Consider the following 24041-nt stretch of genomic DNA (forward strand, 5'->3'; position numbering starts at 1 on the left):
AGTGACATCTGGCTAAAATTGTAAGACACAATTATCGTTGAAGACATGCACCCTGTTCAATGAAATATGGAAATAACTCAGTTCTACATCATTGTGGGTGTGATCCTGTCACTTTATAGAAGCCTGCATTAAATTTATACACTTTTGGCAATGGTCTCCCAGGCTTTTGGCTGCACATAATGACAGTGTCAGTGAGGTGCAGATCCTTAACTTGGTTTATCACTACCACTCTACTTCAAACTGTGAAGTACGAATAAGAACTGACAAAACCATAGGCCCTGCATAAATAAACACTAAAAGTCTAAAGTGCTGCGAGGTTTTAAAGTGATACTCCGGAGTAGATTCAACCTGGGGTCATTTGAACCGTGATATCCAGCCAAGTAGCCCACCCGCAGTTTTTTCGATATTGGCTGAACATCAGCTGAGTTACTGAGTTATCCCGAATAGCTTCGTACAAGGGTTAATGGATCCTGGCAGTATCTCCAAAATTACCACACTAAAATCACATGCCATGACATCAAACTTCTACAGTAGTACAAATATGGTCTGTACTCACAAAGCGATGCATTTGGAAGTTTGAAAATAGTCCAGGAGTTTATTATTATCAACACAAGCCTGATAGCTTCTCTGCAGCTAAAGCTGCGTCGACGTCACTTCAGGGAGCTGGGAGCTTCAAAGTAAGATGAGGGTTGATCTACTACTGTAGACAACAAAGTATATGCTATATTCTACATGTTTTTTTTATGAATTTTTATGTTGTAGAGTTGTGAAATTATTTTATCAATGGAGAAATTGAGCAGCCTTGCTTTGTTGTCTACAGTAGTAGATCAACCCTCATCTTACTTTGAAGCTCCCAGCTCCCTGAAGTGACGTCGACGCAGCTTTAGCTGCAGAGAAGCTATCAGGCTTGTGTTGATAATAATAAACTCCTGGACTATTTTCAAACTTCCAAATGCATCGTTTGGTGAGTACAGACCATATTTGTACTACTGTAGAAGTTTGGTGTCATGGCATGTGATTTTAGTGTAGTAATTTTGGAGATACAGACCAGGATCCATTAACCCTTGTACAAAGCTATTCGGGATAACTCAGTAACTCAGCTGATGTTCAGCCAATATCGAAAAAACTGTGGGTGGGCTACTTGGCTGGATATCACGGTTCAAATGACCCTAGGGTGAATCTACTCTGGAGTATCGCTTTAAGTCAAAAGAGGACCCAGAAAAACACTGTCTTAAAGCTCATTGACACTTAGATCCCCAAAAACTATTTATTCAGCTTGTCTTTAGTTTACTTTTAGCTTGAGCAAATTTTGAAGTGAAAGATGGGCATATATTTAACAAATATGAAATACATTAATCAGCCTTAGAGTACAATGGAGCATATGTTGGACTTATCCTTCATGCTGATTAAAAAAAACATTTCAAAGGTGAAGGAAAACTTTGACAGATTTACTGGACAACAAAGGATCTTATAGTTTTTTTTCACATGTTGACATGATTTTCTGAGGTGTTGTGACATGCTTTGTCACAATACAAACACAGTACAACAATACCTCTGTTCATAGCAGCTGGTTTTCAGAGATGAAATCGGTCACTTGACACGGCTTCATCCCAGTTTCCAGCAGGGTGGACCTTTTTCAAGATCAGTCATACAGCTTTGCTATCATGCAAACATGTATTTGGACACAAATTATGATGATGACAAAACATACTTGATAACTCACAGCTTGAGAACTCATCCACAACTAAATTTCAAACTGATGTAGAATTGACTGTAATTTTATTCTCATACTTACATTTATGTTGCCAGCTACAGTTGATCATTCATTCATGTGTTCAACTGGCTCAAGATGTGCAAACAATGCAGAGCAGACAGGACCGCTGAAATAATACAACAAGCAGCCAGACACACATCAGCTTAAAAAACACTGTTTGTCTCCTCCTGTGTGTTTTGTTTAGGATTATAGAGGCTGTTAAGATTTATTGCTTTCATGTGCACTTTTCACTGATGATTATCAGTTTTATAAAAGATATAAGATATAAAACATTTGTAGAACTGATTGAGGCATGATATGAAGTTGGGGAAGAATTAAAGATTAGAAAGATGAATAATTCTACCCTGAGCTCAAACACAACCCTACAAATCTGAATGGCAATAGTTTGACATACACTGTATGTCAAAAGTGCCAATAAGTTTCTTCTATTACTGCTGTTGTTATGTTCACGTGTGGGAAGACACCAAATGTGTACTGTTGCTAAACACAAAACAGCACGGCCTTTGTAGCTGGACTCCACAACTTTCCTAGTTTCATTGTTTGCCAAAATGAAGTGAAGCACACCTGTGTTATGAGAAGAGGAGTCTAAGTGGAAAGAACAGTGCAAGTATTCCAGTCCAATAAGAAAGGCCAGGCACCATGTTGAGCTCAGATCATGGGAGCAGACCCTCCGTGCAGACATGTGAGAAACATCACAGGGACGGGTCTTTTGCTTGTCAGCAGGGGCTGAATTGTGGGGGCGGTTGGAATCTAAACACACTGTGCTACCCCTTCCACATGGTAATATTTACAGGTCGTCTTTGTTGTTGAGAGATCAAAGCATGGGAGATGCATTTGAATAGATTTCATGACACATTTTAGCAAATTTGCAGTGGCAGACTAAATGCCCTGTAAAACTGTCCCACAGCATGCAAGACCACCCTATGAGGTCTAATATTTGCATGAATACAAAGGAAATCTCACAGAGCTTTGTCTCTATCTATTTTTCTTTTTTTGTTTTCTTAATCTGTGACGTGCATGAATTAGTCTCCGATCTAAAAAAAAAAAAAGAACCCAAGAGAGCAGGACACATAAATTTATTGTGAAAAAAAAGCAACGTAGGGAAGAAAAAGTTTACTCTGGCACATCATTCATTCTTATATTACAAAGAAGAGAAAGGGCTACAGAGCATGATAATTTATACAAATACAACAACTTTTAAAAAATACATTTTAATTTAGTAAACGCTCTGTGAACTCGTTTCTGCAATAGCCCACTGCTTGAGATCCCTGAGCAGAGACAGACTGAAAACTTTTTTTACATCGTCACTCAGCAATTTTCACTTTCTCACAAACACCATCTTACTTAACATCTCCCTATCGCCATTATAGTCAAAAACAGAACATTGTTGACAGCAATATGACTGCAACAGGTGACACATTGAATATCAAAGTCTTAACCTTCCATGTGCAGATGTTAATCTATTATAAACTAAAGTATAGTGGATCACAAACATATACACAACTTCCAACTTCCTTCTGACAAAGTTCCTTCATTTTACAGGTAAAAACACAGTGCCAGCTGGTTCTGTTGCTACGTAACACGGAGCAATAATTTACAACGTAATGAACTGATGACAAAGATAAATGACGGGGGATTGTGGCCAACTGCAAACAAATAATTACAAATATTGTTCAATCTCCAACTTGCAGGAAGGTGCTGTTTCGGCTACTGAATGATAGCAATTAACAAACAAACTGATGTTAACTACACAAAATATGTATGAATGAGACCTAAAGACAGAGTTTTGACAATATTGGAAATACCTGTAGTGTAATGGAACAAACTATACTTGCCCAGTAACTGAGCTCCCAATTTACTTGTGGCTACTTTTGCTGCAATATTTTCGGCATACTATAAACATTGTACATATATATTAGGATTAATTTATACAAACACAATGACAGAACTTTATTCCAAACCAAAGGCATTAAAATATTTCCCTTGAATTCACTGTGACTGGGCATTGTACTATAGTTAAACGTTTTGCATCAGTATAGCTATTGTTTTTGGCTAGAAGGACTCATCCATATCTGGTCTACACACTTCTTTATAAAAGCTTCAGGCTGAGGCTGTGAACCTGAAACTTAAACATCTGCCTTTTTTTTTTTTTGTCTGAAAGATAGCTTCATATTTCTAATGATAGCTTTATAATGCTGTTGCCCAAAAATATGACCATCGTGACTTCTTAAGAACTGCAGAACAGAAAGCAGCAGTGATAAAAACACAGCTTATATGCGCCTTGTATGCTATACCAACAAAGATTTCTCACCTTTTTAATGACTTAAAATGAGCACTTTAAGTCATTAAAATGATTGTTTTCTTTTGTTCTCTAAACATATGGCAAATATTCAGCCTTTTTAGAAGCTTTTAGGGGCTAATGTTGTGCAGGAATGGCTAACAAATTAAATTCCCTTTTTTCACTGAATATCAGGACATCCATTACAAATGCTTTTCTAATGGTTATAGTTATTTGTAACTTCACTATGAAGTGTGTGTAATCTCATGAGCAAATCAAAGTGACCCACTTAGGATGCGAAACAGTACAGAGACTGGAGATCAAAGTGATATTAAATGATTTGGGGATTTTGGGTAGTATTCAGGTCTCCAGATATTCTCTATTACCAAGATGGAACACCTGGTCAAATAACTGACAGAAACTACCCTTAGTGCAGTGCATGAGATTCTTTTAATAATTTTTGTGATATCTCAAACTGCTGGAAGGATGTACCTATTGTCTCACTTTGAGTTCAGGAGCTCGAAAAGGAACAAAAAAAGAAAAAAGGATTCTGTGAGAGCTCTCACTTTAAAGAGGGTTTTTAAGAGTCCAAATACCAAGTAGCGCCTGCCTAACTGTAAGCAATATTGAGGAAAGCTGCCTGAGGTGTTTGCAAAGCTCAGGAGTTATTAGGAGGGCTGTGCAGCACAGTCATGCCCTCTCTGTGCAAACATCTTTCCTCATTCTCATCCATCTCTCCTGGATGAAAAACCGGAATGAGCAGCGTGTAGGCTGTTCTTCCCTCGGGTCTGGCACGCAGATGGCAGGTAGGCGGACTGGGAGAATTCAGGGGCTTGTGGTCCTCAGGCCCTGTTTCTCCATGATGTTCCACAGCTTACGCAAATTCGACTGAGTAATAGTGTCATCCGGTTTCAGTTGAAGTGCTCGGAGGTAATTGGCTTCAGCTTCTTGCAGTTTCCCATTGAGGTGGAGGATGGCTCCGAGGTTCATCAAGGCTGCAGGGTACTGGAACAAAAAAAATAAAAAAGGAGATCATTTTAGGACACTGTCAGCTTGAAAATAAGACTTTAAGATAGTCTAAAGCTATGATCCAAAGATACATTCACTACTCTGCTCTGAAAAAAGAACCAAAGCAAAAGTCGTTCCCTGTTTTTGAGAAGTACATACAGTAAGTATAGACACATTGATTCAGTTCACTGGGACATGGCGAGAGTGAGCATACAAAGACATAACAGTCATTTGCTGACCTAAAATGGTTTGTTTGGACTGCAAACATAATTTGATTAAAAATTAAAATTTCACCACATCAGGGGGTTGATGAATAATGCAGCCTATCTATTCACACTTTGAGGGCATGAATAATTTAACAGGAAATGGAATTTGACTTGAGGTTTTTTACGACTGAGCACATGCAGGGATGAAGCTCCAAACAAATTTTGCATTATTTCTGAAAGCCGTAGCTATTGTTCCAAAAGTCCAAGAAAAACATCAAAGTTGCTGACTAAATAAAGTTATGCAGCAACATTTTTTCACTGTAATAAAACACTCTTTCATCATTTGAGTCTATAGAGCAAACCTGAAGTCAGATCACCCAGAATGTGTTTGGAGTTTGGTAACCAAGCCGCTTTGCGTGTCCCTGCGTCCGCTTTGTGGCCTTAGATGTCAGAGAGAGCAATCACCTCTTTGAAGTTGGTCTAGAATAATATAAAGTTTATTCTTGCTGGTGCCAAGGGGTAAAATCATCATCTGTGCAACGGATGAGTCATGAGGACATAAGTACAGGAAAAGTGCCTGGGGTGCAATCAAGTCAAGAACATGAAGTTTGCAAGCTAAGGGAGGGGTCACATCTGATCACCATTTTGGTTTGAAATGTGGAAAAAAAGCTCTAATCCTGCAGAGAAGCTTCTGTTTTACTTCTTAAGACTATTATAATTTATGAAACTGTAATTTATGGGCACAAAGGAATATTCAAAGAACACTGCTTTAATAAAATGACCAGTCGTGCTTTTCTCTCAATGCTTGAGACTTTTTCCTGTCATTATCACATGAGAGAGTGGCACATGACTATAGGATTTTGGCATTTTGATTAGTTGATTTTGTCATCTGACATAGTCAAAATCATTAGTCATAATTTCTAATTAAATTTAAAATTTAAATTAAGAATTTAAATCAAGAATAATTATCAAAGCAACATAATTTGACGATGAGAAAAGTGTATTTAATAAACTGTTTTGACATCCAGTATGGTGCAAAAGTCTCAATCTTCCCCTCTCTCTTTATATGTTTTTTTTCTTTGAATATTGGTTGCTTTTTCTCTTATTTTCAGTCCAGTCCTTACCACTCTCAGATGCATGGTTGTTTTTTTTTGTCTTTAGAGTCACTAAACACTAACAATCAAGTCATTCAAGCGCTTAAAATGTCGCTTAACTAAAGGAACGAGACAGTGTTTTTGTCTATACCTATCAGATAACTCAGCAAAGGACCAATTTTAATACTTTTTAAAAAAATAATTACAAAAGTTTGCATATATCAATAAGTCGGTGCCCTTATTTCCCATTTTTCTGACAAATTATAAAGAAATGAGGGCTGGCTCACGAGCAGTGCTCAGTACTGTTGCAAGCAGTTTGACCATGAGCACTTTGGTGAAGCTGGTGATGTTTACACTTTCTTCCCATTTATCTTACTTTTTGGACATTGCCCACTTTTTCTGGGCTGTTCCACCCAGTACACTTAGAAAACTTTCAAAACATTCCTCTGTTTATCCAATGTCAAGGTGGGATGAGTGATGTTCCATGCATGAGAAATTGAGTGGGAACAATATGACCAATTTTGCTGCTTTTCCTAGGCAGAATTACCTAGTTGCATAAATCAAGACAGCGATAGGTAATCAAATTGTCTCTTGGAGCCATATTTTCCTTCAACATGTAAAAGACATGCAATGGATGCCTTTCCTCAAGTTAAGACTGACAAAGACCAAACCTTCCACCATTTGTAATGCACATGATTGAAGTTTACATTTTAAGTTTTGAATTTACAACCCCTTGCTGCAAAACCCTCCTCCCCATTTTTCTGCCACAGTTCTTGAATTTAATGGCCGGGGTAATTCTGAGGCTGTTTATGCTATGAATTACCTTCTATTTGACCCCACCGTTTTAAGGTCAAGCCACAAAATAACGCTTGGGGATCAATTTGCAAGTTAGTGATTTCTACCAGTCAGAAAATTTCTGGCAAAAATATAACTGTTTATACATATGGATATAATTTAAAGTGGAGTGAGAGGGCCACACATGAAAACTGTATTCAAGATTTGTAGGTGAAAAGTAGGTGCATATTGGAAAATTATAGCTTACATACAATAATGTGGAGTTTGTGAAGATCCTATGTCAGGAGAGGTGAGGTTATTCCTTAGCCTCAGTCTGTGAGGTGAATGGGTTCATAATTTAACATAATTCATAACTCTGTGAGTCTTTGAAATAACTAACTGAGAGAATGGCCAAAAAAGTATCCTGCTTGGCTTTCTAAGACATTTTACTGTTGAGATTCTTCTGTTTTAGAGACAATGCAATCTTTTTTTTATTTTATTTTGCCCAGAGCGATACAGTGAACTTGTCATATCAAAAGACTAAACAAATGTTCCCTTAAGAGATTACACAGGTTGTAGGAAAGGCTAATAAACTATAAGCCGTTAGCTGGATTTCCATTCCTGTTTACCTACACAGGAGAATGGTCAGATTCTAAAGCAACTCATGTGATGATGTCTGAGAGTGTGGAAAGCTAGGTTAGAGACTGACCTGACTGTAATGACTTCAGATTGAATTCAAGCAAAGAATATTTATATTAAATGGGAAATGCTCAAAGGAGAAATGTCAAAGGTTGCAGAGAGCAATTCATTTGACCTGAGAATCAGGACAGGAAGACAGAAAGAGTATAAAAGGACGGAGGGACTTAATCTCTTAAATGGAGGAAATGGCTCTCTCTTAGTTAGACTGGGCAAACATATGTACTTTAATATAAAACACAAGTTCCTTTAGAGACGCAAGAGTCAAACTGTGGTAAAGCACAAAATGACAAATGAAGATAGACAGGGTACATGGCTTAAGGCAAGTAACATTGGATGGAACAAAGAATAATATTGAGAAATGGTATCTCAGCTATAAAATACAACTGGCACTGAAACAAAAGTGACCCTGTAAGAACAAAAAAACTCCCACTGTTTGGATGAGGACATCAGTGTGTGTGTGTGTGTGTGTGTGTGTGTAATTGATACTACAAAACAGTCATGTGAATGTGGCACTAATCTTGCCCTGAATATGAATTCTAGGGAAGGACAAAACATGCAACGCATGCATTTTATAGATCTAAATGTACTTGAAGTGGTGACTCTTAAATGGTTTAAGATGAAAAGAAAAAAAGGTCAACTTAATCAAATGAAGATTTACAACAAATCCAGAATCTGTACGTTCGTTATTAATGCATGCATTTGAGCTTGAGCCACAGAGAAAAATATTATTTTAATCTTCCATCTGTGTTTAATTATATCTTATAATGCACAATCTTTTGTCAATAGCTGAATTCCACATTGACGCTAAAAACAATAAATGCAATCGGAGCCCAACTCCATGGCTTCTGTGGAAATGTGAGGTCTTATCCCTCTCAAGTTTTTGTTTGTCTTGTTTGTCACTGTTTGTATATCTTATACCAGGGTTTGTGTGTGTGCAAAGCTAAATCATAAACTTTGCACAACATTCAGGATAAATTTGATCATTAATCCAAAATTGTTTTTTTCTAATCAAGACACAAGTACAAACAGGGTGACCATAAGTTAAACATACTTCCCCTCTCTGCGGCCCTCACTTAAACAACTTGACCCATCCTGTCAGAGCTCTTAAAGACCGAATCCTATTCATTTTCAAGATGTCACAGTCCCCTGGCTGTGTTATTATCATTATTCTTTCCAATCTGCTTACCCTGCTCTCTCCTTTGAAGTTGCTGATGGATGTTGCACAAGCAAAGCTCTGAGCTCAGTAAAAACCTAGTCCTCATTACTCTGAGCTCTGCTGACAAAAGGGCCGTTGTGAGTAGGCAGACCAGTCAGTAATGATATTGAAAAGCCACCCTGACGGTGATTGCAAAGTGTCCATCAGAGTAAATACTAATGGGGAAGAATAGCTTGTCACAGTGTTACTTACGTTTGGTCTTAGGCTTGCTGCTTGTCCATAATACTTCTCGGCTGCCTCATTTAGGCTGGCTTGTCTGAGAAGAGAAAACAGAGAGAGGCAATCATTACTCATTTTTATTACTCCTGGCCTCGGATGAAGCCTTGAACCCTGTGTGTTTACTGGTGCTCTGGGGTCAGTGAGCAAATAACATCAGAGGAAGAGCATGAGGGATGGGAAAAGCTGATCCAAACGCTTGTAGGTTTCTCTTTCGATAGCATCTTTCACCTGATAACATTTTTGCTGAGCAGAGCACAACAAGCACTTTCTGATCTAACAGAACCACGAGGCCAGGGCATTTGGTTTATTGGATGGTTGAAATAAAGCTATGAAACTTGCGTGAATGTGGAATATTCACGGTACATTTCTGTTTAGTCTGAAAGAACAAGGTTTGCCATGTTGGACTGATGCTGAGATAGCGAAGGTGTGCAAAAACTAAGGAAACACAAATCTAATAATCATCTCATTATAAAGAGTGGATACACCAAAACATGCCACGTATATGTGTCACTGTGACAAAAAGGATTTTCTGGCAAGATCACTTCAGCTGGAACCAAAGCATGTTGTTGAATATTACGCTCCTTATCTTCCTTCGTAATTCACAGTTCTGTTTATTGATACTGAATACACTGGCCTACAGCTACTCTATCGCCAAACACTTTCTCTAATGATCTGGTCTCTCAGAAATCACCTTAATGGTCCACAGCTTCAGGTGTTTAATTGATGGTAACATTTGTTACAATGGCAAATAACTCATCTTTGACAAAGTCAAGGACAGAGTCTTTGACGGCAGCCTTTGGAGCTACTTAAGTCGTAAAGATCAAAGGAAGCAAAGCCTTTAGAACCAGTTTAATTTTTGCTGTCAGAGTCATATAAGAGATCATCATCCATATGGTCCCAGATCAAAGTCAAAGTGACCTAAGAACACACATAGTGTTCCATTTTGGTTTCAATGGACGGTTTTGTGAAATCTTAATGTTTAGCTGTGTAATAGCTGGGTTTATCTCAATGACTTTCAGACAGAAAAGGCTAAAGGAAGTCAAAAATAAGTAGTATAAAATGCAAAGATGTGCTAATAATGAAGGTTTTTTCTTCTGTATTTTAATGATCTTTCTCAGTTTTTTGTGGCTACTTGATTAGGTGTAGGACACACAACTTTCCTTGGGTATGTGAAGTGTATAAAGAGTAACACGACACATTTTTATACTCATCAAATGATGTGGTGTGGCTCTTCTGCTGCTGTGAGTTCCCAGCTTAAGAGCCCACAGCCACACCAGAAACCCTGTGAGACTGGAAGCTACTTACACACAGAAGCTGAATCTGTCCTGAGATTAAAAATGTAGATTTCACAACCAACCACAACCATATGCTTGCTTTCCAGCAAGGTGTGTAGAAAAAAAAAAAAACATTCTGAACATTTTTTAATATTCTTATAATTTTATATTATGATAATCACATTCATACACACATCATCATAAGAGAACTGGAGATCTGACACACTAGCCGAGCGGCAGAGCAACAGGAACTCCCGGAGCTGTCTGGCTCCAGGTCATGACAACACTTATTGTTGGACAGTGGGGGCCTAATATGTAAACCACCGCCTCGCTGTCAACTGAGGAGTCGTGTGAGACTATCAGAGAATAAGAGAGCATAAATGAATGGGGGGAAAAATATCCCTTGAGGAAGCAAAACTTCTTGACGATATTTCAAATAAGCAGCTGAACTAGTGATCATCATGTCTTGTTGTCAAAGGATAGTTTATTAACCCCACACAAGGATAAATCACAACACTGACAGATATTGCCTGTAAGCATGCCATTGTTGGATACAAATGACTGCATGAGCAAATTGCATTTTCAACAAAAGCCAGATATTTGTGCTTAAACTGCAGCCTTCCCATCTGTCTTAAGCAGAGCATTACATCTTGTTAGAGTAAGAAGATAGAATGCTACACTAAGCACACACATCTTCCCTTGGGGCAGCACTACATGTGCAGTGCACCAAATCTAACTTGATACCAGTTTTCTTTTTTTTCCAGTTTAAGTTTATCATTATAAACCAATGTTACCACTTCCAGCCGTATATGTATAATTTGCATAACTTACATTATGACATGCTGGTACATATGGTGCATTATGTAATAATAAAGACATGGTTTAGAATGCATTTTATGGACTAAACTTTTAGGGCATAACCTACTTATTTGTGCTTTATATCACTTCCTTTCCATTTGGTTTTCTGTGTACAATATCTAAAGATTCTACTTCATTACTTTTCATTCACACACATTCATTATTTTTCACTTTCTTTGGAATTTGACTGATCAAAGAGAGGCATAGGCATATACCTAGTGGCCAACTTCTCCTGTCTTACACTCTCACCATAAACATCTACTATATTAAGAAAAATAAACTAACTGTTCAAAGGAGGCAGAGGGAAATGAATAGTTTGGAAGCCAAATGGTCAAAAACCAAAGGCCCAAGAGGGTAATAAATGACATGCGCACATTTGTAAGCTTCGGTTTCTTCTTGTAATCTCTTCCCTTCTCTGTGTAGATTCACTCGTGTCTCCATCAACCAAGGGCCTTTCCATGTCTGTGTCCAAGATAAACACATAAAGAACATGAGCTATGGAGGATAAGACCCCATGCCAAGCAGGCGGAGAACAGTTCAACCCAAGCACTGCTTGAAGCCCTCTTTAGCTGCCAGGGGTCTGGACCCTGGAAGTAGCTCTCTATACTGAAAACAGTTGGTGGTTTAGATCCTGTGTGATAGGGCTGGTGAGCGAAGAATGAATCTAAATGAAGCAAGTCAAGAATTTCAGAGCTGTGCAGCACAACTGTAATTGTAGGCAAAGCTCCAACAGTTTTCAGGCATTCGACTTAAAGATGACAATTTCTGAACAGCAGGCAGCTATAATCTCAATAAGAAAAAGCCCAGAGTCACCCATATGAGTTTAAACAAAGATCTCTACACTTGTTGATATGATATTGTAGGTTCATTCAGTCAGTTGAGCAGCGTTTGGTAAGCTGTCAAATTGCTTTATTTACTCATTTCCACTCGTGGCTCATGTTCACAAACATAACAGCTTGAGGGCTTTTTGGCTCAGGCTCATCAGCTGAACTTTGCCCTTATTTGAAAGCATACTTTCAAGTATTTGCAAGAACCCGATGCGGTTGAGTGAGACAGATGGAGAGATATGTGAAGTCCGAGATACAGCATTAGAACCTCTAGCGCTTATTGCAGTACAGCTGCAATAAGTGAAAAGACAAAGCGGCAGTTCAAGGGCTCTGACTGCTTGGAAAGAGAAGGATTACAAAGTACAGCCAAGTAAATCACTCAGGCTACGAAGCAGCGTAAGCCCCTGGATAAAGCGTGCAGACAGCAGACCTCCCTCTCTCACACATAGCCTCCTTTCTACCCAGCCATGGAAAACTGTAGCCCATCCATTTCATCTCCACAGAATAAAGTACACGCATTGTATGTGTTTGCACTTTGGAAATGAAAAACAATGAAAAAAAAAATCATATCAAATCAAAGACTTACCTGAGCATGTGGGCTGCACTGAAGACCACATCAAACTCTCCGCTGTCGAGGTGTGCAGCTTTCTTTGCCATCTCTGCTGCTTCCAGCAGCCGTGACTCTTCCAATAAAAACTGACCTACCAGGGCAGAAGAGAACGGCAGCACTATTAAAACACTAAAGGATCCTCACAGAGAAACAGAGGGATATGTGGTCTAATAATGTTACCTTTGGCTAAAGCACAGGGACAACTTGCTGAAACACTAGATGAGTGCAACAAACCATCCCTCCTGCAGCATTTCTCAGAGCCATTTGTTCAGATTTGCTAACCTTGATAGATCTGTGTCTGAAAAGTTTCTTGAAGGAGGTTTGTGTCTTGTTACAGGTGTGTCTGACTTGCAGTCAACCTTGTGGAGCTGCCTAATGAGATGGGATTATGGAAGCCTGACAAGGCCATGGACAAGAGGCAGAATCCTTGGTGAGAGCCAGAATAGAGAGAAATTAATACCCTGTTGATTTTGGTTAGCTCCACTACTGTATAAGAAAAGTATCCAGTGAACTTAAGCATAATTTCCTTAATAACCATGGATGAAACTGTAGCCCCTATTATAGGTCTGAAACAAGAGACAGGCTTAAAGTGAGCTCTAAAACTATGACTGAGTGTAAAATTGTTTTTAGGTTTTGATGGATTAAAACGAATCTGTAGGCAAAAAAGAAAGAGCCAAAAACATAAAAACCAGACACTGTCCTGGTTCTGGACAAATGTGTAAAATTTACTGTAGCTTTGGGTTTCTTTAGGGCACACTAAACAAAGTTTGAGAAACAGTACTGATAGTACAGACACTTGAGACTTTTAGAGGTATTGTCAAATATTCATCAGACGCAAAGCAATTCAAAACCAATAGAAACAGTCAGCACAGTTCATTCAAAGCTGAGTCGAGCTCCGTTTCCATGCATTTCAAATATCCAGTTTGGGTTAGACTAACCCAATCATTTGTTTTATTTCTCGTGTCATTAAAGGAATACATTGTATAATTGATTCCAGTACAACTATATTTCTTAACTTTAAAATTACAACTCTTTTACCTTACAAAGCAGCAGAAAATAGTTAGATGGACTGACTAGTTGAAAATGAAGTCATTTCATTATATTATTTAATTTCTTTAAGTTGTAATTGACACAAATTACATTCAATGATGATCAAAAAGGCACAACTCAGACAACCTAAGAAAATCATGTCTAACAGTACATAACACATGAATGTTGTATCATATATGCTATTGTGCTTAACTGCAAATATATAATATATATAACATGTTTATGAAAGGATCCGTCTTTGTGTAGATCAATGTGGTTCATTTCAAGATTAACTAATAAACTGATGGTCTGTAAAAATGACAAATTTGACACAATGCTTAAAAAAAAGAAATATTTTATGTACTGATCCTCTGAAAGTATACTTTCAACTTGGCATGATAGTGATAGTAAGCTGACACACCACTTTAAAACGCTGGTTCAGGCAGACAACGTTTTAGAGGCTTTTAATGGCAGAAGGTAATTAACTTAAGAGCTTATTCAAACCCAAGGTCACTATGACAGCAATTAAGTCTAAGAGATGGAGGTGCAGTACGTCTGCTGCACATGAAAATAATGGAAGACAAGAGCTATGCTGAAATTGTCACGTTCCACATATTCATAAAATCAAAGTGAACAATGTGAGGAAATCATCCTCTCTTCTTGTGACCCTCCTCTGACCACGTAGAGACGGCGATTTGGGATGTTTAGAGGAAGAAGTGGCAAAAGGGTCAGCAAACACTGTTGTCCAACCAAATCTGCCAAAATTGTACATTCCTGCCTTTGTGTGTACAAGTGCCGCAAGCATGTGTTAAATAGCCAAATCAAATATTTGAGAAAAGATAATAAAGTGAGGATATGTCTGAAAGAATTGAAAGAAGAAATACAAAACTCACCATAATGCATGTAACAGTTGCCTTTTGTTGGATCCAGCTGGATGGCCTTCAGGAAGTACCTCTCTGCTTCTGTTTTCTGCCCCTGAGAGAGGACGATTAAAAACAGTGTCATTACTGTTTCAACCACTCCTCAAAACTTCTTATAATAAAAACACAGCACTCAGCTCAACTGCTATAATATCTTTGTTTATACCTAATGTCCCTCTAACAACCGCAGACCTACTTAAGAATATATCTTAATAAACAGACATGAAAAATGTGGACCACGAGTGTTACTCCTTCAAGCTCATGTGTCATCCGTCAAAGTACACACTGATGTGTTTGGCATGGTGGGGCAGACGGGGCAAAGCCTCATTCATTACACACTTCTATCTGTACAAACAACACTTCCAGAGCATAACTGTCAACTGCCCGTGTGTGTGGCCTGACCGCTATAAAAAAAAAAATGAGTGGTGCATAGGGAATGAAATAGGGAAGTGTTGCAGAGGGAGGGACAGGAGAGGAGAGGGAAGCAACAGGAAGGCTCATTTGTCTAAAGACATTTTTAGGCTCACTGACAAATATGGCACACACATGCACTACGGTTTTATCTGTGTGTGTAATGCTGTTCCAGCTTTTAGAAATAAAATAATTCATACCAGGAGGGTGAGAACAACATGATGAGGAGAAGAAATATTTATGCCCTGCAGACCTAAAGAGCTCCCTTAAGCCCCTTGGGCTGCGACATGCAACCAATCACAGCTCAAACGGAACAGAGCAGCTGGCCAATAGAAGTGCCAGCTGGGACTGACAAATCCATGCTCTAAGTTAGGCACCAGATGCAATCTTACCAACAATTAACAATGTGCATTCATCAATAAAAGTGGATGCATCAATAATGTAAATATCTGTACGACTTTAGTCCAAGATATGTATAATTGCGTTTCATTATTAATATACATTATCAAATTTGTGTTTTATCGGTCCAAAGGCTTGAGGTAATATGCAAAAGCAGTGGGAAAAAAAGGGGGGGTTGGGGGTTATATAAAGAGTGTATAAGCCAGTAAAGATAATTTATACTCGTGTGAAATACGGCAAATTAGATTTGTCACATTGAAGAATGAGCTCAAATATATCCAGGATAGTGTAGCATTAATGACAGTATACTTAGTCAAACAACTACATTTTCAGTGAGCTGAGCTTTACTAAATACATACGTTTTCTAATGTAAATATTTCAGTGCAGTTTCCCTTGATGCAGCAGGAAATATAGCCTGTGCTAAGTATATGTTTAATAGAGCTGATGGTGTCCAAGCAGTGATTACAGTTCCCATCTGAAAAGCATCACTGCTGTGTATTTTTGTAGTTGTATTCACAGATGAAGGAATGTGTACATTTGAGGGCCAGCTGCTTTTATAATAACAGAGGCTCACATCTGTTTGTCAGAATGAGGCTTTCGCACTCACACTCGTGATTTGCAGATGTGACTGGATGCAAGATTTGGATTGAGACACATCTGAGTAGATTAATGGAGGCAATGCTCAAAGTAAGATATATGGCAGTTAGGATCTAAAAAAAAAGTCATAAGTGGCTCATTCTTCATTACTCCTTTTTAAAGTGATTTTATTGTAGGTCTTTTTGTCCCTAGAAAGGCAGTTTGGTACGTCACCTGTTCTGGTATTTCACAGTTGAACCTCCTTAAAGTGGCAATGACAATCTTTTCCAACTGAACTTTTTAGATTATAACTAATTGTGCTTCTTTGTATGGTGCTACGATTAATCATGAAATTCAATTAGCACCGTCTTTCTATTTTGCAATGTTTTCTTAGAGAAATCAAATTATGAGAATGCTTCTGCAACAGTGGGAGTTGACTCCACGTGGAGATTTTATCCGAAGATCCGAAGATTCTTTTGTCACACACATGTTGAGCTCATTTGTGCGTGCCTCACACCTCATATCTCCTGATAACATCAGACAAACTGCAGATGTTATTCTGGCTCTGTAGACATGATGGTGACTATGAATGAAGCCTGCATCAGTTGAGGAAATGACAAGAGGAAGGCCAAATTTAATACGCAAGCATCACAGTGGCTGAGAACATCCCTGACCAGTGGTGTTCACCTTAGCCTGAAACCCATGCTGCCCCACTGGGGCTTCAGGGAAGGTGTGGAGGGGTTGGCACAGAGGGGAAGCAATACTGATCTGTGTGATTAACTTTCTCTTCCTCCCCTACTTTGTCATCCATTTATCTACAAATCACAGTGACTCTTTCCTCTGCGCCAGCTACTAGCTCAGATCCACCATCCATACCTCACCCCTCCCTGATCCTGCTGTCAAGCCTTATCGTGGAGCCTCCCTACCTCTCGTTGGGATTTGAACCTCAAAACCCCCGAAAGTATCTGAAGTGTCTTCATTACTCAAAGTTGTTCCACAGGGAGGGTAAAGGAAGGGGATGATCGAGGGCTTGTGGGCAGGTCAACTTCCTGTACTGCTTTTGATCATGCTTAAATGCTGCTGAAACGAGGCAGAGGCAATAGACTCAGTGGTTAAGAGCATGCATTTAACAGTGGCCTGTAAAGATGGGTACGCGCTTTCTCATATGTTTCTATAAAAATAAATAAGTCTTTCTCTTTAAATGCCTCTCATGGTTCAAGAGACTGTAAGGTTCCCTACTTTGATGACATTTGCACTCAGAGGATCTCAACAACCAAGAATCTTTTAACATCCATCATGGAAAGGCATTTACTTCGACTTATCCCTGCAGGTTTGAACTCTTATTTTCCTCCCAAATCAATAATGCATTCTTTAAAAATGAGTTTCTCTTCACAGCCCACAGGTTTCTTCCCCAAGTCCACTTCAGCAAATCTTGACACTCCTCTCTAAAGAATTGTGTCAGACTGACTTTGCTGACAGGATTTGGCTTAATTTGATTTTGGATGTCCTACTGGCTTTTTTTTTTTGTTAACAAGAATCCATGTCAGTTTAACAAGTGACTTTTATCTGTATTGCCATCTGATCTATTCTTTCAGCTGACAAACAGCGTGCACAATGGAAAATCAATCTAGCATGGAGCTGGAGTTCAATTTAAATTAGGCACACACCGATTTACCACCACACAAGGATTTGTGAACTGTTAACAACACAGAGCCACAAAAGTGTGACACCTACTAAGAACAAAATGAGGACTACATTCAGATTATAGTCAGTTTGTTCAGCTTATTGCAAATACTGACAATGGATAAAAGCACTTATCCTGGTTCCATCCAAAAAATTTAATCTGCACAAAAGTGCAAATGACACATTCATTTCTAAAGGGGCTGTCAGCCAAACAATTTCTTGGCACATCAAGTTACTTCTGGCACATGAAACCCCATAATACTGCAATGTGTGGGTTTTTTTTACACTTCAGGGTCTTTATGAACTTGACAGCCAACATATAATGTGTTAATAAGTGATCCTTTGAGGTGCTGGTAGATGGGTTTTGTACCAGAAAGAGACATTTTTTCCCCATCCAATTCTAAACTGGGCTTGATGCCTGCTGGCAGAATGAGCGTATTTACTATAGATATGAGAAAGTGCTATCTGACTTTATTTTGGGTTTGTTAACCAAAATATAAACCACTTCTAAGAAGGGCTTCACATTTTCTTGATTCCAAAAAGCATAAAATGTAATTTAAAGAGTCTGGAAAACCAGTAAGATTTCTCCACCAATCAGTGAATAAAATAATAATTTTGAGAAAAGTATAAATAAAGAAAATAAAAAAGTGTTCTGTGTCAAGAGGGAAATGAAAAGGGACAGGGCCAAGGCCAGGAAGAGTTTAGCTTTGCTGTAGGAATCCAGATACCACCGCTCGAGGCTTTTGAACACATTTCTGTCCTTTCATTAGGACCCAGACAGCAGGAGAGAGGGGCGACAACTGAAGAGCGGGCCTCCACCCTTCTTTAGATTTTTTTCTCTAATTCGTATTCTTTTGCCTCCTCTGACAGCACTTTTTAGCTCTTACTGTTCTCCATAATCAGCTCTATTCCAAAGTGCAATTTATCATGGATGACTGCGTGACAACCAACTTATAAACTTGTTAACTGGATACAGGGGAGAGCAGATATAGAGTTGTTTCTTTTCAGGGTTTTATGATTTCAGCTCTTGTGTTTTTCTGTTCAGGGCATCACTAAACACATGCAAAATGTAGTGTTATGAGCAACCCTTTGAGGCATCATAAATAATGTAAGGATTTCTTTAAAAATCCAAGCCTTAACTTTTAGAAAGAGGAGTTTGAGGCCAAGATGAAAATGACACTGATTAGAGCAGTATCTATTTTCTTTTCTTTTTTTTTAATAAAAAACCTTTTTGAGACATGATAAAGTTTCTCAGAACAGGTTCTGAGAGGTATGTAATATAGACCTAATCATGATGGGTATACTAATGTGTACCTGAAATTAGTGGAGCACCCCATAAAGTGTGTCAGTTCAAGGCAGGCTGTAGCTCAAAAGGAGCACTGGTTTGAGTAGATCCCATGAAAAAGGCAGTCTTACCGTCATAGCTAAGAGTTTTCCATAAGTAAGGTGTGCAGGTATATGATCCGGCTTGGCTCTCAGTGACTCTCTGTACCAGTGTTCAGCTTCAGTCAGCTTGTTCAGTCTCATGTAGGCCTCTCCTGTGGGAGAAAAGTGAGGGTCAAATCAGAAGTCAAACTGTCAGAGGCTAAAACATCACAAAGCTTTTTATTGTTCATCCGAGAGCTTTAGATGGTAGAAGAGGCCAGGCACAAAAGTCCAGCGAGGTGAAAAATTCATTAGTAAGTCATATTCTACATTAACACAATGCTTACAATTATTACACAATGGTTAGGCTTAGTTTAAACTTGCCACAGTCATAATGCAGGTTATTTCTGCTCTTTCAGTCTCTATATCAAAGACTATAGACTATAGACAATTCTTGCAATTTAAGTTAGGTGTGTGAAAATATCACAGTCGGAAATGCACTCTTTTACTCCCCCAAATGTGTCAGACATCATCTGATACCTCCCCCGCAGCCAGAACTGACCCTCTCCCTGCTAACACCTGAAACAACAGTGACCTCTCTTTCAGCTATCCAATAACCCTTGTATTATTGGAGAAATCTGACAACATGGCTGAGTAACACAAAACAGATCAAATCCACATAGTAATGTTTTCAAGGGAAGAGTGTGAATCTAACCCAGTTGTAATATGGTTTATATTTCAATCTACATCGACCCTTACGAGCTGTCAAAGGACCGGACAAGTTGTTTAGACTAGTGCGGTCTGAGGTTGTAATTTCACTGGGATTACGACTAATCGCTTTTGTGGAAAGACTGCGATAAGCAACAGGTGACACAAGGCTAATCACAACTTGGGGATCTATTATAATTCTATGAAAACATGCCTTCTCGAATGAGGAATGAGACTGTGTAATGATATCTCTTAACACATTGGTATTTAAAAGGCATCACATTTTGGACTTAACCTTCCATTTGTTTTCAGAAAAAGCTAAAGGCTTTGCGCTTTTACATGTAAAAGTGAATAATGGGAATATGCTTTTCATCAGTGCAGCCTTATGTTTCAGAATTAAGTCTTGGAAATCCATGTTACTGTAGCAATATAGTGAAAACTAAGACAGCCATGGATCAGTGGGTGTATTGCCCCTAATCGCCCCCAATATGGTAATCGGCGTGTGATTCTAGGGGAAAAGTGGTTCATGTATACATTTAGGAGGAAGCTATTTTTCAGTTAGTGTGTATGAATGGGCGGTTTAGCCCTTTTTAGAAACTAAACGGGTTAAAAAAGGAACTACATGTCTCAATCGTTTACTAAATTACCATTACTGTTCTTGTTGCAACAGGGTGTCATGACTCTCAATCAAACTAATGCTCTCCTGTGTCCTTATGTAACCATTAACTGCTGTATCAACTCACATGGAATCTGAGGTAGTACCAAAGAAGGATGAGTCAGTCGTTGGTTACATGGTACTACAGTAATTATAATGAAAAACCAAAAGAAAACAAAAAGCTGAAAAGTACTGTATCATGTAATAGAAAAACGGCATCAGGGGATAAACCAGTCTATAATGATTCTGTCTAAATGTAGAAATATTCTTCCCTTCCTTTTATATTCTCCCATTTGACATACTGTTTTTTTTTTACTTTGTACTATTTGTCTTATTGATAGAATTGAGCGCTCTGTAGATAACTACAGATTACTAATAAAGTAATCTGTGTTTCATCAATGTGTTTACAGAGGCAATTATCAGTATTTACAACATATTTAGGGTTTTTACTGCTAAAAGTGCATGTGCATGCATGTGTACTGTAGGTCTAATTTGATATGACCTATTTTGCTACTTTACTCTCCTTCCTGGCAGCAGACCTGTGTGAGATTAGCACAAACATCCACATGCAATTAAAAGTGACATTGAGTCCAAGGAGTGGAAAACCGGCTTCGTGGAGAGGAACATTCCTGAGCCCACCAGAGAGTGTTGGAGTGAGACCAGCAGGGTGCAGATTACCACCCAGGTCTGCTTATGATGAAAGCTTCTGCTCGTTGGCGTCTGATAAACAGCCTGGGAGCAGCGCAGAAATAGATATGAGCAGGTGTGCCAAATGTGCAAATCAGTTCAGGGAGGAAACAACGCTAAGCAGCAGAAATCACAGATTTCTGGCTCAATGCCTCCATTATCGACGCAATGCTACTCCTTAATGGTGCCTTGAACTTTCATCAACATTTTGACATAATCTCAGAAACTCTGTTCTGTTGCATTTTGCCAACACGTAAGGAACCCATTGGCAATACCAAGTCTGGATTGAAGACGTCCCAGGTTTCAGGTGTGTGTGTGTGTGTAAGTAGCTGGATGTGTGTGTGTGTGTGTGTGTGTGTGTGTGTGTGTGTGTGTGTAAGTAGCTGGATGTGTGTGTGTGTGTGTAAGTAGCTGGATGTGTGTGTGTGTGTGTGTGTGTGTGTGTGCAGAAAAGAAAGCAGGAAGGGGCCGGGAAAAAAAAAGCAAAAAACAATGGTAAAAGCAGATATGAGGCTGAGAGCAGCTGTTGTACAGCTGTAACATAACAAGCTGGGTTGTTCTTGAAGTGAAAAGAAAAATTGACTCTGTTTAACGTGATATTGTAAATCTTTCTACTGCTTAGTCAAAACACTTGTTTCTCAAAATGAAAACAAAGTATCAAATAATGCATTTGCTAATATAAATTGGAATAAATGGCCATACATTGTCATGTCGTGTTAGTTTTGTCAGAGTCTTAGTCCCCGTTTAACCTAAACAGGAACTGCACTGCATGCTACGGTCTTGTAAGGCTCAAACCAGCACAGCTCTGCCATGACAATATCCCATCAACATGGGTGGGATGAGCTCTTTATCATCAAAGCATGTGTGAGGCTGCTGTGACAAAGAGACAAGGCACATAACTCTGCTGTGTGTAAATTTATTACATTACAGTGATTTAGTAGATCTAGTTTTATTAGTGTTTTTCACTAATGTTTGCGAACAGGCTTTCAGTTCAGAAGGGTTTTAAATCTTTTGGGTGTGACCATGTTCTATGGAGAAAAAGAGACTGATCTGTTGCAACTCAAGACTGATCATCATATTCATAAATCAGATTATTAGGCATGCACACAATAAGCTAAATGGATAATGGTGATTTTTGTTATAATTATGTGCTGGACTTTAAAACAACTTCACAGACTAAGGAAGTATCTTTCAGGATACACAAGGCGATATGAGATGCGTGATAATTATGTATTCATTCATTTGCTTTTTCATTTAAACGTTTGGAAACCATTGAATACACATTTTTTGTTGACTGCACAAAATAAAACCAGATTAGAGGACTGTTCAAAGAGGACTCTGAGTAGCAGGAATGATGACAACATCACATCATCCACTTATCGGTCTGGAACATGATAAACCTAGAATCATCAGAACACATGTTTTTTTCCCACATCACTCCAGAGTCTGTAGTTGGAGACTGAGACTTGGTTTCTTGGCTCAATTCCTTAAGTTGTCATTATGTTATTCTGAAATACATTTAATTACACTATAACAGCATTTCCACAAGTTTTACTGTTGGGTTTCTTCAAACGGCTAAATGATTTCCAATCATAAGAATGGCTTCTGACCACATTTCTAAACACCAACCAGACTTCCTTATTTTAACAATGTAGTGAAACATTATTTTTGGAAGTTTTTTGATTTTAGTTGTTAATGTTTTGTTATATGCTTTCTTGTTGCTTGATGCAGACAAATAATTATGTGTACATAATTAAGGTCAGCTTACTTTATTTGTATCCATGTGTAGACATGGATCAACATCCACACAACAAAAAAATCTACTAGAACATGTTATGAATCCAAATTAATGTTAAAAAGGTTGAAAATATTGAAACAATAAAACAATTTTAACAGTAAAATGATTAAGTGCTGAAGATGTTTATGTGCAGTTTTTGTGTGGAAAAGGAGTGTGTGGAAAAGGAGTGTGTGGAGCGGTATTCATCTGGCTGGAAGTTTAGAGCAAGATGTCCAAGATAAATCCTCAACATTTCTTCTTCAAGGAACCATGGAAAGTTTTGTTTATTTTGTTGCTGAAGTTTGACATAACAACTCTAAACTGTGAAAGTGGGAGTTATATCAAAGCCGCTGGAGCTTTAAGAACTCGCTTTACTCGAGGTTACTTCATAATACTTAGTGACAGTTGGATCATTTCAGGCTTATACAAAGGATTTATTTTCTGGAAAAACTGAAAATGTGCAAGAAAAAGAAAAATGAGTGATATCTAGCTGCCAAATCCTTCCAAGTAGTTCCAAAACTAACCCTTAACCATTAACCTATTACATTTGCTTTTATGCTCATGCTCTTGAAACAAAAGCTGCACTTACCCATCATGTTGTAGAGGCTCTGTGGTGCAAATTGTCTTGGCATTTTCTGTATTGCCTCTTTAAACACGGAGAGGGCCTCCTGTGAATGAAACAAACAGATGAAAGAAAGTGGGGGATGTTTGCATTAGAGAGCAGATCGACGCTGCCAGAGAATCTGGCTCTGGGGTAAGTAGTCATCGCTCCAATGCAGCTGAGGCCCTGACAATATGAATACACAGCGTGGAATTGAGGGTCGCTGGTTGGGTGGTTCATACAGAGCTGAAAACAAAGTGTCTATCCTCAGTGTCAAGGCTGTTAAGACAACTAGAGCAGTGTCACTTATTGACTCTCGTATGTATATTGTGTAGATTCAGCAATTCATCTCTGAGTCCACCAGAGTTTAAGTGGCAAAGGGACCTAAAACTG

General features: G+C 38.6%; 1 protein-coding gene across 1 annotated transcript in view; it reads right to left on the reverse strand.

Moving 5' to 3' along the window:
* Nucleotides 1-2836: 2836 nt before the first annotated feature.
* The window catches only part of tmtc2b (transmembrane O-mannosyltransferase targeting cadherins 2b), an 85382-nt gene continuing 64177 nt past the window's right edge, over nucleotides 2837-24041 (reverse strand). The window contains exons 7-12 of the mRNA XM_075469392.1: nucleotides 23637-23715; nucleotides 19272-19393; nucleotides 14760-14841; nucleotides 12814-12928; nucleotides 9242-9305; nucleotides 2837-5057 (exon numbers count right to left, since the gene is read on the reverse strand). Of these exons, the coding sequence (XP_075325507.1) occupies nucleotides 4878-5057; nucleotides 9242-9305; nucleotides 12814-12928; nucleotides 14760-14841; nucleotides 19272-19393; nucleotides 23637-23715 (642 nt within the window). The 3' untranslated portion in view covers nucleotides 2837-4877. The remainder of the gene's footprint in view (nucleotides 5058-9241; nucleotides 9306-12813; nucleotides 12929-14759; nucleotides 14842-19271; nucleotides 19394-23636; nucleotides 23716-24041) is intronic.

This window comes from Odontesthes bonariensis, chromosome 7 (genome assembly GCF_027942865.1).
Source record: "Odontesthes bonariensis isolate fOdoBon6 chromosome 7, fOdoBon6.hap1, whole genome shotgun sequence".
NCBI lineage: Eukaryota > Metazoa > Chordata > Actinopteri > Atheriniformes > Atherinopsidae > Odontesthes > Odontesthes bonariensis.